This window comes from Macadamia integrifolia, chromosome 12 (genome assembly GCF_013358625.1).
Source record: "Macadamia integrifolia cultivar HAES 741 chromosome 12, SCU_Mint_v3, whole genome shotgun sequence".
Taxonomy (NCBI): domain Eukaryota; kingdom Viridiplantae; phylum Streptophyta; class Magnoliopsida; order Proteales; family Proteaceae; genus Macadamia; species Macadamia integrifolia.
Window position 1 is genome coordinate 14,383,171 of NC_056568.1, and position 13,255 is coordinate 14,396,425.

Genomic DNA, 13,255 nt, shown 5'->3' on the forward strand with positions numbered 1-13,255 from the left:
TCTGACTCAAGCCCAAAATGTGGCATTTTGGTTGGTCTTTGATAGGAAAAATTAGTTTGGCCCTCTACCCATCCCAATCTCTGCAGGTGGCTAATCCATAAAGAAGCCAGTAGGCGATGGCAAACCTTGTGATCACCAAAACAAAGAATGAAATGAAGGGGGAAACCCCTACCTAACTAAAGCTAATAATAACCATCAAAAGGAGGATTTCAACAAAAAACCTGGGGGGTGGTAGAAACAAAATAAAGGATGATACACCAAAATTAGGAGGGGGTGGGGGATTACTGTTCATATTCATGCTATGTTACTGTTTGAATGTGAAAAAATATATATACCAACATATTCTAGTTCTCTTTCAAGTTATTGGTATCATCAATCAATGTTTTCTCTAGACTATTTAAGTTTCCTTTCATTGGAATTATGGTCCTCTGAATACTTTATTTCCTTTCCTTTCCTTCCCCCCCCCCCCAAACCCCAAGAAAAAGAAAAAGAAAAAAAAAACACAGTACAGCAATGCAACCATTGGGAGAACAATGAAGTTCAATGGTGACACCTTCATTTCTCAACAAATGCTAACTCTGCTAGTTCAATGGCGCGAGCAAGAGCAGCAGCTTTATTCTCGCACTCTTTCTGCTCATCATCAGGCACACTGTCAGCAACAATACCAGCCCCAGCCTGAAGGTGAGCCACCCATTCTTGACGTCTGTTCGCATCTCCATACCAGTACATTGTGTCATAATGCGGCCCAGTTGGGAAAACTATTGTCCTAAGAGCAAGAGAAATGTCCATATCTCCAGTGAATGAAATGCCTCCAAATCCACCACTGTATGGCCCTCTCCTGGTAACTTCTAGTTGATCTATCAACTCCATGGCTTTCACCTATTAAAAACAGAGGAAAACAGATTCAGTAGGTATTACCCTGGCCAAAACCAGATATGTCACTAGTTCCAGAGTAATTAGGGAAGTTCTGACTCAAATCATAGATGATCATGAAATAAGAAAGTTTCTGAATACCTTTGGTGCTCCACTAACTGTTCCAACCGGCAAAGCTTGACGTAGGGCATCCCAGCAAGAGAGGTCATCACATAATTCACCTGTAACCTTCAGAAAGGGCCAGGAATTCGTCATTTAAAGATTTCGTAATTTATGGAGTAAAATGAACACTTCGAAGCTGTATGAGGTTCAAAGATATTACAAAATGAAACATAATTTATAGTTACAGGGCATATATCCCTTCATGCAAGTGATGATGTTATAGATGGAGATAAAAAGAAATATTGCATTCAGTGATTCTTACTGTGGAGCTGATGTGCATTACGTGAGAGTACCGCTCGATATTCATTAGCTTCTCCACCTTCACAGAACCAGGTTTGGAGACCTAAAGAAACAGCATAACTTTGATAAATAAGCCATTAAACCTCAAAAACAAATTTCATATCAAAGTCTACAACTCAGAAAATTAAAAAAGAAATGATATAGTTATTCATTACATTTTACTCACTGATAGCTAAAAGCATCAAATAGAGGTAATGAAATCCATTTAGTAATAGCATACTAAAATTTTCTGTATGATTAGTGGAATCTACCAAGAGTGCAAAGATTTGGAACTCAAGTCACTGGTAGCACAGCAATGCTCTTTCTCTCTCTCTCCCTCTCCCTTTATGGTGTGCCTCAGTTCTTATAAATCCAAACCCCCAGACCTCCTTTGGAAATTTAAATGTGCAAGAGAAAGAAGAGCATATATTGGAGAAAAGAAAAGGTCTGAGTATGATAAACTCCATAAAGCTCAATCCTTCTTCTGGGAAACTAAGGGCTGGGTGAAACTGCAATGGAAATAATAAAATGGCAAAACCTAGACCTTGATAACTCCAAAAGCCACCAACTAAGATCACAAAGAAATTATGTAATTCAAAGGCTGGATATTTAAAATCTATCCAACTATTTCACGTGAAAGAAAAAATAAGGAGAAACCTTTCCAACATCATTTCGTCCCAAATCGACTAGCATAACATGCTCTGCACATTGTTTTTCATCATTTAGCAACTGATTTTCCTTCATCTTGTCCTCATAACTCGTCTTCCCTCTTCTAACAGTTCCCGCAAGGGGTCGGTTAGTAATCTTTCCCTGTTAACAATAACAGTCCCATTGATTATATCAAAGAAAGAAGTAGAAGAAAAGAGCTTGGGAAGATAAATGCATAAACATATAATAATATCTGCAAATATTAGAATTAAAATGAACATTATCCAAGATTTGATTGAACTTTTGTACAATTAAAACCTTTACTATACCTTATTAGGACTAAGTGAGACTCTGGTCATCTTTAGGGCATTGAAAAAGAATTTTTATAACCTTGAAACACATTAGTCAACATTGGATTCTATTTTTTTTAGAGGGAATGGCTTCTGTATCAGTTTACCTTCTTCACACGAGTCAGAATCTCTGGGCTTGAAGCAACCAGAATACATCCTCTAGCCTGATTGAGACAAAAATAAACAGAAATCATAAGCACTTAAAGGATAAGTAAAATATGAAAATCTTTAGAGAGAAGCCAACATACTTGTATATAAGTCAAATATGGACTTGGATTCACAACTCTCAATGCCCTGTATACTTCAAATGGGTCTGCAAATGTTCGGCGCTCGAAACGTTGACTTAGCACAATTTGGAAAATATCCCCAGAAAGAATATGTTCTTTAGCTTTTGATACAGCTTCCCTATATGCTTCACTTGTCATGGTTGACTTCTTTAGTGAAGAACCAAAAAGGTGAGTGTATAACCCCACAGAACCATGATTTAGCCTTGGGCTAGCAATTCACAATCCAAAAAAAAAAAAAAAAAACTGAAAGTGAAAACTTGTGGACTAATGTGTATTATGTTAATCACATAAAAGGATGGAAAATGGCAGAAAAATTATATACTAACCTGTCAATATTTTGAACTTTGGATACTAGATGTTCCAACCTATCCATTCCATCATTATACGCCTTCTCAACCGAAGTGTATCGGTCTAGCCGCACCCAATGGATCACATATGCTCTCTGAGCACAAAGAAAAGATTCAACAACCCCTCAATGATAAAGGAAATACCCCAAGAATTTGAGCATAACAAAGAGAGAGAGGTAAGGAAAGGCATATGCATGAATAATGATATAGTCAAAGGGTCTGAACTTGAATTCTATATCTTGTTCAGGAGTCCCAAGATATTATATGGATCCAAATAGAAGAAGAGAAAAAAAGTATTACCTTCTCCACATGATCAAACACTATCACATCATCATAAAGGCCTAGATGAATATCAGCCAGTTCTCTATCATCTTTAGGTGCTTTAGAGAATGGAAGCTTCTTCTTCTCCACATGCCGAACAGTATCATATGAAAAATATCCAACCCATCCACCTGGTCATAATGGCATTATGTTACTACTAGGATTTACAGGGATTACTATGACTTCTCCATATATTAAGACCAAAAGAAGGAAGGAAATATGTGTATCTTTTATTAAAAATACACAGCCACTTTGCGAATAGGGCAGACCTTGGCACAACAGTAAGATTGCTCGATTATGACTAAGTGATCACGGGTTCGAGTCAAGAAATATTCTCTCTGCCAATCAAGGGTAAGTCTGTGGTCATTATGACCCTCCCCAAACCCTGCAATGGCCGGAGTCTCATGCACTATATGTCCTTTTTTTTTCTATTTTTTAGAAGTACACAACTTGGGAAATCTAGTACAAACTAAAAGATCATCAATCTAACCAATATGAAAGATTGTCTCTATAAATTAACAGAACATCAATCTAACCAGGATTTTAATCTCTCTCCACTAAATGAAAAACTTCTCTGACTTTTCTCTCTGATCTAGTGAGTAGAATTAAATAAACACTATATGGATTTTATGTTAGTCCACAACGTATCAACACGAATGACTAGAAGCAGAGTTTTTCTTTTAGTACACCCCTATTCCACATGTAGACACATCTGATGTAGGTTGTCTGAATCATTTTTAGTATTGTTATTTCAATTATTTTGTATGAAGAAAATTTGCTTTATGTTGAGAAGAGACAATTTCAAACATTTATGATGATATACGTTCCTACATTTTCAACTTCATATGTAAATGACATAGTATTGATACTGGTGGGGATATGACGACAACAAAAACAACAACAATCATAACCTTATCTCAACTGAATGGGGTCGGCTACATGGATCCAATATGAAAAATTGAAAGTAAAGAAGCATAAATGAATGGGATACGATGTCTTGTATTATGTTGCAAAGATTTGTGGGATGATTCCAAATGGTTGTTAAATGGCCGCAGGGCTTGAACCTCGATGATTTGGCGGGGGTTCGAGATGATGGATGTTGAATCCCTTACAATTAGATAATGTCACGGTTACATATTTATATTACATAGAGTAACAAACTGTAACTAACTAACCACATGTAGTTACTAACGGACCATGTGGGTTGTTAAAGTGGACAGCAACCTAAGGTGGCTTAGCTATATCACGAGAGTGGCAACCCTGAGGAAATATTTTTAAGATTACTTGTGTGTTTCAATAAATTGTACCTTGTTGCTATGATTTGATAGAGAATGTATTCCCTAAATCTAAAAGAGGTGTGATGATGAGCATCTATAACACTATTCTCCATTGATAGTAAAGCAAATCTCATTTCACAGTGGAAGTAGGCAATCTTGTTAAATCAAGTAAATCCTTGCGTTGTGTGATTGTTTGTTTATAATTTTCATTATTTTATGCATCATGTTAAGTTTTCGTTTCTACAAATTGGTATCAAAGCTTTTAGATTTTACATTTTTCTTAAGCACAACATTGAGAGGCTTAAAAGGGAAGAATGATCTTTTGGATAAAATAGGGTTTTACTAAGATTCTGTTGGTGAAATCGAAGAAACCAGAAAAAGTCAGTGATACAGACCGGGAAGGGATGGAGACATCCTTATGAATCTATCAGAATATACCCTATAATATGTGATGGTTCATGAATAACCTCCTACATCCTTTATCTTAATATATCTTTTATTTTGAGTTTTAGCCCACCAAAAAAGTCCATTCATCATGCTAGCTCCACCGGTGTTTGTAGTCAATTATATTAAATGCTATAACAAGTTAATGTTCACATTGGTGGTTCATTTAACTTAAATTACTTTTCATTGTTTAACCTCTTCATTTAATATGTCCTCATATATTAAGTTATCATTTGATAGACAATAAACCTCTATAATTATATTTGAAAAAAAAATAAAAAAACTCATTATTTAGTTATTTCATATTCATACACTCTTTCATTAGTAAACCATTCACAAAATATGCATTATAATTGTACTATCTTCATTTTTCAGTGAAGAAAATATCTTGTTTCCACCAACTTGGAGGAGCATTTATGGGTCAATTGAACACCTTAAGTATTTTTTGCATCTGAATTGAAGATTTTAATTAAATCTTTTTTTAATAAGAAAACTTTCATCTACTAACATACTTCACAATAATTTTACCCTCGAGTCATATCTATGTATTAGGATTGAATCAGTCAAGGCCAATACTGAACTGAACCAATTCAGTTTGACCAATACTCACTAATCCCATCCGACTTTTAGAACCATGCCTTTAGGGGTGTCAAAACCTAGCCCCAAACCAGTAAAACTGAATAGACCAAACCAAAAATGGCCCAGATAAAACCGAACTAAGCCAAAGCCTTACTGTGCTGGTTTCAATTTGGGACATTCTGACCTCAAAATCAGACCAAACCGCATTGAAAACCAGATGAACCCAAAACCAAACCAAAGCCATTACAAATCCCAGATCGAAACCAAAAGAAACTGGTAAGAAACTGAACCAGCCTAAAACTCATAAAAAAATCAGGTTTTTGCATAATTTTGTATATCTACACAGGGTAATACGAATACAAATCGAACCAAAATAAAAACCAACCCGATTATAAATTGATACAAAAAATCAAAGCCAAACCAAAACCAAATCTAACCAAAAACAAAATCAAATCGACGAAATTTCCTTAGGCTGCATTTGGTAGTCATTATGTTCTAGAAACGATGTTTCGGATCAAAATCATAATTTTCTATTTGTGTCAAAATTCTGTTTTGAAACGAAACTCACCATATTCCAACATTTCTTGGCCTTTTTTTACCATTCAAAAAATGGAAAAAAACAGAACCGTGGACACCTTACCACAAAATGCCTCGGGTAGCTCGTCAATGAGTTGTGGTTTCCAACCTTCCATGATCCTACGAGGAATTACCATTGGATCCTCAGCGATCTCCTCAGTCTTAATCCCTTCCTCATGATCCATAATTGTCACTGAATTCCCCTTTGCCACCAGTTCTAGCGTTGGCTGAGCTCCAACCACACTATAACGTCCCTAAGACACACAATTATAACACTCAAAAATAAATAAATAAATAAATAAATAAATAAATAAATAAAATAAAATAAAATAAATAAATAAACTTGAAATTAGAGAACGGAGAGATCCTACAACGGTCGGAAATCCATCATTTTGCTGGACTGATTCAAACAAAAAGCTTGGATCGCTTCTATTATCTTCTTTAACCAAACACCGGTAAGCCAGCACCGGAGTCAGGTGGTCGGAAAATAAGCACCGATAAAGAGGAACTATGTTTCCTTTCTTAGAAGCTTCTGCAAACTTCTCTGCATCGTTTTGGGCTGGAAGAATTGAATCAGAAAAAATATATATATATATATATATATCAAATTAAAGAAAACGAAATTGAATGATCAAAAGCTTTCCCTCAACAAGAATCATAAAACCCAGAATAGGTTAATTAAGAAAGAAAGAGAATGATTTCAGAGATACCTAAAGCTGAAGAAACAGAGAGAGCAGAGCATCTCACAGTGCGGAAACAGGAACGGGAGATTCTGGTTCTGAAGGAACCCAGAGAGGTTAAATGGGTAGCTGATGGAACGAAATGAGAGGAAAGGCCTAGAGTATCCATCTTCAGAGAATTCATTAGAGAGAGTGAGAATTGTAAATTCTCGCTCTGGTTTTGGATCTTCTCTGAAACCAAAGGAGTTTCTTAATTATCAATATTAAGGCGGGGTGGGAGAAAAGATTAAAAGATTTTGAGAATGCAGTTGAGATTGTTGGTTTAATGAACGTTGGACAGATTTGTGGGAATTAAGGAAAATTAGAAATTGAAATTTAATTCCAACTCTTACTTTAAAAAAATAATAATAATAATTAATTAAATTCCAACTTAAAAAAATTCATAGTAACAGTTCTTGTTCTAAAGTGGGAATAAGCTAAGCACAAACTGGTCGACCAGTAGGAACTATTGGTTTTACGAATAGCAGAAGGTTTAGAGGTAACTGCCAACCCTCTAGGCTGACAGACAGCCTGACACCAACCAACTTAGGCACCTAATTTAAGGCTGATCAGTTGGGTCAGTTCACACCCTTCCCCTTCCCCTTCCCCTTCCCCCACTCTCATACTGTGTATATATATCCTCCTGGACCTCCTTCCAACGCCCTCCACAATCCCCTTCCCCACCGGTCTGTCTTTCCTCCTAAATCCCTTCTGCAATCTTTCCATATCCCTTGTTCCTCCTCCCAACGCCCTTTGCAACCCCCACCCCACCTGCGTCTAAATGGCAAATGTCGTGGCAGGAACAGGGTCGGTCAAATCATCCGTAGGTACATAAACTGCTTGAATAGAATTTATGGATCCTTCTCCTCTGTTTTTCCTCCCCAGCCCCTCTAGAAGAAACTGATGATAGAGTGTAAGGCTAAGGAGGAGTTCTTGAACAGTACCAGCATGGGGAAGTTGGGAAGAAAAACGAAGTAAAATTAAAAATACGTGGGTTCTAATTTTTTTATATATATATAAAAAGGAAAATGGTTTTCTAAAACCATAGAAGATGGTTCACCCACCATTTTAGTATGCTCCTAAAATACTGTCCTGATACCCCCTGTGTGCATCTCAAGCCACATGGTGAATGAATTCTGATTCACTGTGGACACAAAAACTTGATCCTTAAAAAAAAACAAGAAAGAAAAAGAGGAGAAGAAGAAGAAGATAGCCATGATAAACTAGAAGAGAAGTAGCCGGTTTTATGAAGGATACAAGGCAGCCTACCACCGTACAAGGGGACTAGTTAACCTCCTTATACAAGGATGTGATTCGACTCAAGTTAGGTTTAATTTCGTAGAGTTACTAAAGAAGAAGAGGAAGAAGTTAATTGAGTATATGAGATTTTAAAAGCTCATAACTATTGAGGAACCGAAACTAGACCATTCCATTATCGAATAGGACCAAATCCTAGTTTTGGAACCATTTAGTAAATGAGTTGATTTTGGAATTGGCCTCTTTGGCATTGAAAGCAATAAGAACCATCTTAATTACCCAGAACTGTCCCCTGTCCCGTTTGACACCCTTATCTAGCAAAATGACACATCCGAAGATGATAGCACGCCAAAAAATAATACAAATAACTCCAACTATTATGGTAAACAAAGAGGAGATCATCCTAAGAAAGCAAATAATCTAAAAAATTTCAATTATCTGTCATGATAAACAAAGAGATCATCTTAATAAGGGAAACAATATGAAGATCTTAAAACCCTTGTCATATTAAACAAAGAGAACATCCTAAGAAAATAAAAAATCTAAAGTCAACATCACGGACAAAACCGAGGGCCGGGTCAGGCCAAAATCAGAGCAAAAGTCAGGGTAAAAAAATAGGGCCAGGTTCAGGGTGGGCTAGGCGGGCCAAAGACATCAATCCTTACCCTCCCTAAGCCATACTCAAGGTCGGTCCGGCCCTCAAGGCCAAAATTTTTGGATCGGTACTTGTTCGGGATCAGGGTGGGCCAAGGGTGGGTTTTGGACCATCAAGGCCAAACTTGCACCACTAGTTGTAATACGTAAGTCGATTTATGCGGTTGAGGTTTATATGATGTTAATAACAGTGCGACGAGTTAAAGGGAAAAACTTGTAGGAGTGATTACGAGATATTTATGGAGTTAGCTCGGTTGACTACTTGACGTGTATTTATTGATGAATGAAAAGTGGGAAGATAGACTTAGAAACACCCCTCCCCTCCCCAAAAAAAAAAATATATATATATATATATATATAATAAAAAATAATAATAATAATAATAATAATAATACTCTATGAGTTGGGAGGTCCTTCGTAAAGCCAACTCTTATCTAGCAAACTCTACTCTAATCTCAAATCTGCCACTCTCAATCCTGTCTTAATCTCCTATTTTTCGATCCTCTTATTCACCTTATAACAATTGGTAAGCAAGAATCATCGTTGTGTATATCATTTGGCAATATATGAGGCAAGTTATGGATCAATGGTTGGAAAGGTTGGAAGGTGAGGCAAGCACGCTCAATGAAGGATAGCAACAAATCTTATCCAAACTGGAGGGTAAACAACAACTTGTGTCTTAATGAATTATTTGACAGGCTAAATTCACATCAAACACCCAACACTGAGGTTGAAAACGGTAAGAACTCTTAAGGCCTCCATGTAACACCTGAGGGAGTTCAACTACCATTTCATCGCCACTCCCCAGAGATGAGACTAATGCCATTGAGTTGTTGCCCAACAACAGTGCACCCGGAGTAGACAAAGAAGAAAAGAAGCTCAAGCAATGCAAATCATGCTCCACTTCTTTCAAGTTACACATCTCTAAAGCCACAAAATCTATAAAGGTTCATGCAATATCTATGAAGAAGTTACTAGAAAAAAATTTGATGCCCTTTACAGTAAGGTCTGCATGTTGTGAGATGGCCATCGCTCAAGAAAATCATGCCATTTTTGCTTCATTATTGGGGTTTGTCCTATTAAGAAATGGGATCCTGGCGAACCCTTACTACCTTTAATTTCGTTGTCCTTGAGGTCCTTGAAGACAAGGACAATTTCAAGGGGAATGAAATGTTGCATGCATGAGGGTGCACACGTGGAACTATAGGTATTACATGTATTGTGTTATATAAGTTGTGGTTAGTTGTATTATTTAACTCGACTTATGTGGTTGGGGTCAATTATTTACAGTTACCAGTAGTCGGACGAGTTAAGTGGAGAAGTTGTAAGAGTGATTAGTTGATAGCTATGGTGTTAGTTTGGATAATTACTTCTATGTATATTTATTGATGAATGAGAAGTGGGAAATTAAACTGTGAAACCCGAACAACTACTCCACGAGTAAAGGAGGTCAGGCTTCTTTTGTATAACCAAAAACTTATCCAGCAAACTCTTCTCCGAGCTCAAATCCACCGCCCTCAATACTATCTTAATCTCCTATATATTTCTTTTTTCTTACTCAACTTATCACCGTAGGTAAGAAAGGATCCTCCTAGTACATATCAAACTTATGGTTAAATGCATCTAAAAATAATTCTTATAACTCAGGCTTACTACACTACTTAAAAAAAAATAAAAATTAAAAAAAAAAAAAAACAAGAAAACAAAAACAAAAACGAACAAACAAACAAACTACTTCACTACTCGGATCAGGCTCCTCTCCAATGATTGCACCCTCCAACGCCCCTCCAACAACCATTCAAGGGTTGTGGGGGTTTGGTCACACATCCCAACACCTGCCAACACTTGGGGATGTGTGTCCAAACCTTTCCAACCCTTGGATGGATCGTTGGAGGGTCGTTGGTGTTGGGGAGAATCCCAATCCCATAATAGGTGTAGTTTTCTCCGAAAGTTAAATATCCCATGTGTAATTTGTGTTTTAGATTAAAATATTATGTTTACCAACTTGGCAAACTCTATAATTGTTAGAACTTTATATATATATGGGAAAATGTTGGGTATGCTGCCGATATCAAGTATGCTAGCACCCATTGTGTCTATCTCTCTCTTCCCTTTTTTCTGAAATGACCCCCATATCCTTCCTGAATGATATTCCATCATGTGTTCCTATTGGTGCTATCCGTTAGCATACTTGATATCGGCGGCATACCTATCCCTCTCCCTATATATATATATATATATATATATATAAGGAAGTTACCCTAGGGCTTATCAATCTTAACATCTGACTCTCTATAAAATACTCTTTCTAGGTTGCAATTCCAAAAAAAGAAAAAAATATCTATAATATAAATATATAAAAAAAAAATCTATTTACAAATCTGTGACCATGGCTTGATTCTTCCATATGAAAGAATTATATGAAAATTTTGATCCTTATATATTGAGGGAATTTTATAAATTGTTATGTGTCAAAATTTCAATCATTCAAGTAGATATTTCTTAAAAGAGAATTAAAGGGAAGAGAAATGAAAATTTCAAATTTAAAAAATAAATTTTTATAATCATTATCTCATGTTATTATATTATTAATTGCAAATTATTTCATATTTAATTATTAAATTTCATTTTATTTATCATCTAAAATTCTTTGCTATAAATATAAAAATTAAATGACATGAAAAGTATATCATTACTGAATATGGTAAAAAAAAAAAAAGTTTATACACATCACATAGGAGAATATTTTTTTTTTTTGGGCAAACGCATCACATAAGATAATGATTATAAAAATTCCTTTCTTAAGTTTGAAATCTTCACTTTCTTTCCCTTTAAATTTTCCTTACAATCAAACATAACCTTAAGTTTATGTCCGAAGAAACAAGAATAAGCGTACAAAAATTGAATCTAGATCAAGTTTATCGGCAAAAACAATCTTATATGCCCTATTTCATATATTTGAAATGTATTAAATGAAGAGAGAGAAAAAGTGATTTCTAAATCCAAGGATAGGAACCTGATCCACCCTCACAAAAAAATTTTATGAGACTCCTCGCCTTTTTTTTTTTTTTAATCTTTTTTTTGGTACAGCGTTTCCTACCTAGCAGTAAGTAAATTGAAAAAAAACAAGAACTTACCACAAAACGTATCAGGAAGCTGGTGGGTAAGCTGGGGAGTCCATCCTTCCATAATACTTTCAGGAATCCCTATTGGATCCTCCGCGACCATCTCCGTCCTCCGCCCTTCCCGGTGGTCCGTGACGATCACCCGCCTCTCCTTCGCCACAATCTCCACCGATGGCTCACACCCCACCATACTGTAACGTCCCTAAACAGAATTTAATTGAAAAAAAAAAAAAAAAAAAATTCAAAAGATGCTGACACAACCCAACCCAAATAGCAAATACCTTTTGATCTTACCAAAATCGAATCTTGGTAACCCTGCTCAAACGAATCAAACAGAAAGCTCGGAGTTTCCCAATCATTTTCTTTCACTAGACATCGGTAAGCGAGAACCGGAGTCAGGTGATCGGAGAATATGCAACGGAAGAGCGGGACAAGATTTCCGGTCTTTGATGCTTCAACGAACTCAACGAACTCTGCAGGTAGTGATGGAGGAGAGGCAACAAGGGAGCATTTGAATCTGGAAAATGAAGAGCGGGAGCTGAAGAGACAGAAATTGAAGCTTCTTCTTTTTCTTATGAAAAAGGTTTTGCTGTTGGGAAAAGAGGGACAATGCGAAACCAAATATGAAACAGGGAGGCATTCCACCATTGGTTCTATCTCAGGAGGCTGAAAGCTGAGATTTTTAGAAGCTTGATTGGGAAGAAAAGGGTTTTGGTGCTTTCTTGAGCAGTTATTAATTCCTCTCTGCAATCTTATTTGGCTTGTTTATCTCAGGAGGTAAAATGTAAGCATTAAATAGGGTCGGTAGTCATAAACTGGATCCATTGAATGGGCGAAGAGTAGCTCACTTTCAGATTTGTAGCAACGAGCTACTTAAGAGGTATCTCATCTGTACGGCGAGAGTGTAATGCACATTCAATGCTCAGGTACACAGTCTAATGCATTCAAACGCAGCCTAAGATGTTTCTAATCATTGAAAACGCGCTAGAAAACGTGTCGCGTGACAAAGGAACCCAGTCATATCTGTCACTCCGACTTAGTACAAAGTCAGGCTGAGTTTAAATCAGTGCACACAAGACTTGTTTTTTCTTGGCTTTCTATGGTTGGCTTTCTAGTTGGACTGGTATTAGAGCGATGAGATCTTAGGGAAACAAGACTGGCCTGAGAGGTTTTGTTTTTCTTTCTTTGTTTTAATATTTTTTCATTAAAAAAAAAAAGCATTTTGACACCTTGACCTTGTGCTAGGGGTGTCTATGGTAAGATTTTTATTTGTATTTTTTAGTTTTAATTTGTATTTTTTTGGAAATAATTTTACAAAATAATTTATTGTTAAAATGTATAACAAAATGGAAAATAG

The 13,255-nt window shown here is 36.3% G+C and overlaps 1 protein-coding gene across 3 annotated transcripts; it reads right to left on the reverse strand.

Annotated features, from left to right (window-relative positions):
- Window positions 1-263: 263 nt before the first annotated feature.
- On the reverse strand, window positions 264-12,732 carry LOC122057517 (anthranilate synthase alpha subunit 2, chloroplastic-like). Of its 3 annotated transcripts, XM_042619635.1 has the most exons (12): window positions 12,193-12,732; window positions 11,911-12,100; window positions 6,515-6,702; window positions 6,208-6,397; window positions 3,247-3,398; window positions 2,926-3,041; window positions 2,561-2,807; window positions 2,420-2,476; window positions 1,972-2,124; window positions 1,298-1,378; window positions 1,015-1,101; window positions 264-879 (listed from the first exon to the last, which is right to left on the reverse strand). In XM_042619635.1, exons 1-12 carry the CDS (start codon window positions 12,544-12,546, stop codon window positions 556-558), a joined length of 2,139 nt encoding a protein of 712 aa, XP_042475569.1. In that variant the 5' UTR covers window positions 12,547-12,732; the 3' UTR covers window positions 264-555. The 3 variants fall into 3 exon arrangements, with proteins under 3 accessions (XP_042475569.1, XP_042475573.1, XP_042475572.1); XM_042619639.1 differs by lacking the exons at window positions 11,911-12,100; window positions 12,193-12,732 and adding an exon at window positions 6,854-7,049; XM_042619638.1 differs by lacking the exons at window positions 6,208-6,397; window positions 6,515-6,702 and having other exon boundaries at window positions 12,193-12,729.
- Window positions 12,733-13,255: the final 523 nt, after the last annotated feature.

Coding starts and splice junctions, on each gene's coding strand:
- LOC122057517 (XM_042619635.1), bottom strand. CDS start 12,546: ATGGTGGAATGCCTCCCTGTTTCATATTTGGTTTCGCATTGTCCCTCT. Junction 12,101..12,192: donor GTTACCAAGATTCGATTTTG/GTAAGATCAAAA, acceptor AATTCTGTTTAG/GGACGTTACAGTATGGTGGG. Junction 1,102..1,297: donor TAATGCACATCAGCTCCACA/GTAAGAATCACT, acceptor CCCTTTCTGAAG/GTTACAGGTGAATTATGTGA.